Here is a 4,612-nt window from a genome sequence, read left to right as displayed (position 1 = left end):
TTATTGTGTTAAAATGGTTAATGTTTACAGCACCAGTTTTTATTTCTTTGTTCTCAAATATTCAGTCCAACAATAACTTCTGCCCTTTGTTTTGACATCAGTCACCCAACAACTTTTTATTTGAATGTATTCGTCATTCTTCACTGCATGAGTTGCAATGCTGGTCATTCAAACAAACAGAAATCAAATAAACACAAATATTTCCTTGAAGTTTCTCAGTCCATAAATCTTTTTCTCCATCAGTATACACTTTATAAGCGTTCCATCTTAACTTTGTAAACAATTTAGTCTTAATGTTGCAATTTCATACATTTTTCTCAGGAAGAACCTTTAATACCAACAAAACAGTGCCTGCAGAATAGTGCATATATATTCTATATAATATAATATACTTATTTTCATCAAAATATAATCTTATTCAGTAAACCAAACACCAAACAATATTGGTCATATTTACATTCGACCCTGTGAAATGCTGCAGTCATCCATGAGAAGCATTTTCCCAAGGTGGTTTTTACATTAGGGTTGACAGTTTACACACATCTGTCCTTTATTGTCTGATGTGATTTATAACGCCACATGAAAGTCCAGGCGGTGACTGACAAACAAAATAGTTGGCAGCTTAGTGTGATAGTTCGAAAGTCCCGGATGTCCGTTGGTCTTGTTTAAGATCGCGGGAGGACCTGAGCAATGGTGTCCCGGGCGCTCTGGCTGAGCCTTTCTGGGAACTTGACCTCATACTCCACTAACAGGTCACCTCGACGATCGGGGCGTTTGGGATAAGGCAGCCCCTCGCCGCTCACGCGTCGCTTCATCCCCGGCTGCACGATATCTGTTGATGACACGGTCACCGTTCTGCCGTCCAGTGTGGGAGCGTTGACTGTGCAGCCACACAAGGCCTGATGGGAAAATAAAAGGGAAAAAAACAAAACATGAATGAAGATCATGAAACTTCATTCTACTGACAATTTTCAGCTGATAACAATTCTCTGATTTGTCTTCAAGCACTTTTACAAGGTGTTTGAAGAACACAGAGACTCAAATGTATATGTAATCTTAACTTACATCTCTGAGTGAAATCGTTGCTGTGTAAACGATGTCCGAGCCGTCCCGTTTGAACACCGGATGTGTTTTGTCCTTCAACACAAAGACCACGTCAGCTGGAATGTTTCTGGGAGTCTGGTCTCCCTCTTTGGGAAACGTGATTTTCGTGCCCTCTTTCCACCCCTTCTTTATCTGCACCTCCAGGATTTTATCCTCAGTCCTTAGCGTTCGCCCGTCGGGGTTCAGCCTTTTACGAGATATTTTCATTTTCTTTGTGCAACCCGACAGAATTTCCTCCAAAGTCACCCGGAGATCGTGAACCACGGGGGGGTCCTGATGCTTCTTCACAATGCTACTGTGAGGGCCCATTCCTCCCATACCAGAGCTGAAGGAGCGAGGGAACCCGCCCATTCCGCCGCCGCCCATTCCGCCGCCGCCCCCCATTCCGCCGCCGCCCCCCATTCCGCCGCCGCCCATTCCGCCGCTCCCCATCCCAAAGCGGGTAAAAGGGTCGTCAGTGTCCATGTCCTCATCCATGCCTCCATTGCGGCCACCAAAGAACTGTTCGAAGGGGTTACGTCCACCGAAGAACTCTGAAAAAATGACATGAGGGTCGCCCTGGAAGCTGTAGCTGAAGGTGCCAGGACCACCACAACCACCACCACCACCACCACCTGGGGCGCCTCCGCCTTTCAGACCTGAGTGAGAGAAACAATCAATTAAAATATATTTATCACTAAAAAAGACAGACTGCACTTAAATGCTGTTATAACCAAAGTAATGCAACACTTATTATGGCATTTTTCATGTTGAACGTTATAGCATCTCACTGAAAAAATTAGGTCACAAGAAATCATTTTTTCCCCCAAATTTGCTCTTATGGTCCGGTTTCTTTATAAGTTCTGATGCAAACGGGCCACAGAGTAAAGGGTGACAGCAAAACATTTTTCATGTTACAATTGACAACACAGGCAGCAAAGTTTACCATGAGGTGCTCTGTAACATCTACATACATACATACTAAACACACACCAAATAGATCTAATCCCTATTAGCCTGGGAGTCAACCACTTATCATGCCAGACAAAAACTGGATATTTGCAGTTATTTGTGTGTCTGCATGCATACTAATGCATGTGCTATTACTGATATGAAAATCCACAACAAAACAAAAGACACAGCAGAATATTAGTCCGTTCTAACAGAACTGAATTGAGACTTGATATTTGCTCTTCATCTGTCTCGGCTAGATTTAAAATCAGTTGAAAGTACAAAATGAACAGCAGCAAAACCCTTTTAAAAGTCTGATAAACAAGCCCTGAATCCTTCAACCTCCCTGTGTACAGACACCAACATAAAAAATGTGGCACAAACCTACAAAGTTCTACAGCGGCCGGCAACTGTTGTGGCAGTTGTTAAGCTGTTTGTCAGCAAAAGTATTACTTGTCAGCCTCTTTATTTTGAAATGTCCTTAGCTAAGAAATTAGCTTAGCTAAATGATGTTTATAGTAAAGTAATTTTCAATAAATTTATAGGTAAATATTTGTGTAATTTGGCAGTAATTCCAAAGAAATTTCAAATAGGTTACCTGCTAATTATCACCTAATTAACATGAACTTTGTGGACCTGTAAAATGAAGTGTTACCATATATTTAATTCAGGCTTTAGAATTGCTTTGTAAAAATAATATTTCTTAATATAAGGAAAACCTCTCTGCCATGGTGGCAGGTGACCTGAAATGTTGATGCTAATTTCATTCCCTGGATGCACGACTTTTAAAAAATAATATTTAATACATTCATCTACAAGTCTGTGTCCTTCCAAAAAAGTTACCATAGTTACTGAACAGGTACTAACAATAAAGATAAAAGTATTTCAGTGCATCTCTGTAATGCTGCCCCCACCTCTCAGCCTCAGGTTTCCATGCACCAGAAACCATCACTGACTTCACCATGCAAACATCCCAACACAATGTGCACACTCATCACCGCCCCCTTCTGACGTCACAGACAAACCCTCCAGTTTATCTCAGGTTCACATATTTACTGTTAGACTTTGTGATGGAGTTCTTGTGGAAACATGTATAATGTGGGATTTCCTGTGTGTGCAGAGCCTCGCCTTTAATTCCTGGCTCAGAAACCAGAGTGAATGACAGAGCAGAGTGGAGCTGGGAGCCATTACACTCGCAGGATAACATCTATAACAGTAGATCTCTGACTCCATGCTTTTCCTAGATGACTTTCTGCTGAATAACATTCTCATTCTTGGAAAACTTTATTTGCACAAATCCAAGTATATGAAAGTGAACCTATAGGTTTAATGTGTTTCATTCTGAGTTTCTTTCTTACATAAAAAGCCCTTAAAGTCATGAAAAACAGAAATGCATTGAAACTTCTTAGTATAATAGAAGAATATGAATTACAGGTATAGCCCTTAATTTAATTTATTATTATTTTCATGTATAATTTTACATATTTTATATGTTTTTGTTCTGTATGCACCTTGTCCTTTTACTCTAATGCAATGATCTATGAGCCATGTTGTTTGTAAATTTGAATTTGTTCAATAAAAAAAAAGAAAGAAGCCAGGAAACATGTTTGATTATTTTGTGTTTGTTTGTTTGTTTGTTTGTTTGTTTAATTTTTGAATTGTATTTATATTAAACAAAAATGCATTGAAACTTCTTAGTATAATAGAAGAATATGAATTACAGGTACAGCCCTTCATTTAATTTATTATTATTTTCATGTATAATTATGCAATAATCTATGAGCCATGTTGTTTGTAAATTTGAATTTGTTCAATAAAAGAAACATGCTTTTCCTAACATTTTCTGCATGCATCATGTTGTCATCCAGTCGCAACACGGCTAGCTTCATCCTCAGGATTAACAACACTGTCTCATTATGATGCATAAAGTAAACAACCTTACCTTCTTCACCATAACGATCATAAATGTCCTTCTTCTTCGGGTCGCTCAACACGTCGTAAGCTTCTGCGATCTCTTTGAACTTGTCCTCTGCTCCCGGGGACTTGTTTTTGTCAGGATGAAAGCGCAGAGCCTGTTTACGATAAGCTTTCTTTATGTCCTCCTCAGACGCTCCTTTCTGGATACCCAAAACGTCGTAGTAGTCTTTACCCATGTTGACGCACCACAGTAGCCTGGTTTAGTGAATGTTACAGCTGTCTGTGAGGTCCTCAGTGCGTCCTCTGTCTCTCTCCTCAGCCTGCTACGCCTCCACAGTATTTTCTTTATAAACCACGTGGTGGAAACTTCCAGAGTTTTCCATAAACAGCCCGAACAAGCTCAGCTGTGACAGTTCAGCCAAGACACGCCCACCAAGCCGCAACGTCACGGTGTGCTGCCTTCATGGGCTGTCGGAAATAATCTTTGCACGCATCGTATAGTAAACTCGTGAGCCTGGTTTGATACTGATAGCTCAGGGCTTTTGACCTTTTCTATCTAAAGGCAATCATTGGAGGGAGGAGAGAGGAGATGGAGGAGGAGCTCAGTTGGTGTTGAGGCAGCATAAGCATGGCCCATGCCCGGCCAGTTAAGGTTTTTTGT

At 40.7% G+C, this 4,612-nt stretch overlaps 1 protein-coding gene across 1 annotated transcript; it reads right to left on the bottom strand.

Annotated features, from left to right (window-relative positions):
- On the bottom strand, positions 1 to 4,373 carry LOC141764152 (dnaJ homolog subfamily B member 1-like). Its single transcript, XM_074629131.1, has 3 exons — positions 3,977 to 4,373; positions 1,066 to 1,742; positions 1 to 899 (listed from the first exon to the last, which is right to left on the bottom strand). Exons 1-3 carry the CDS (start codon positions 4,185 to 4,187, stop codon positions 666 to 668), a joined length of 1,122 nt encoding a protein of 373 aa, XP_074485232.1. The 5' UTR covers positions 4,188 to 4,373; the 3' UTR covers positions 1 to 665.
- Positions 4,374 to 4,612: the final 239 nt, after the last annotated feature.

This window comes from Sebastes fasciatus, chromosome 3 (genome assembly GCF_043250625.1).
Source record: "Sebastes fasciatus isolate fSebFas1 chromosome 3, fSebFas1.pri, whole genome shotgun sequence".
Taxonomy (NCBI): domain Eukaryota; kingdom Metazoa; phylum Chordata; class Actinopteri; order Perciformes; family Sebastidae; genus Sebastes; species Sebastes fasciatus.
The sequence above is the reverse complement of the archived record's forward strand: the minus strand, read 5'-3'. Positions and strand labels throughout refer to the sequence as shown.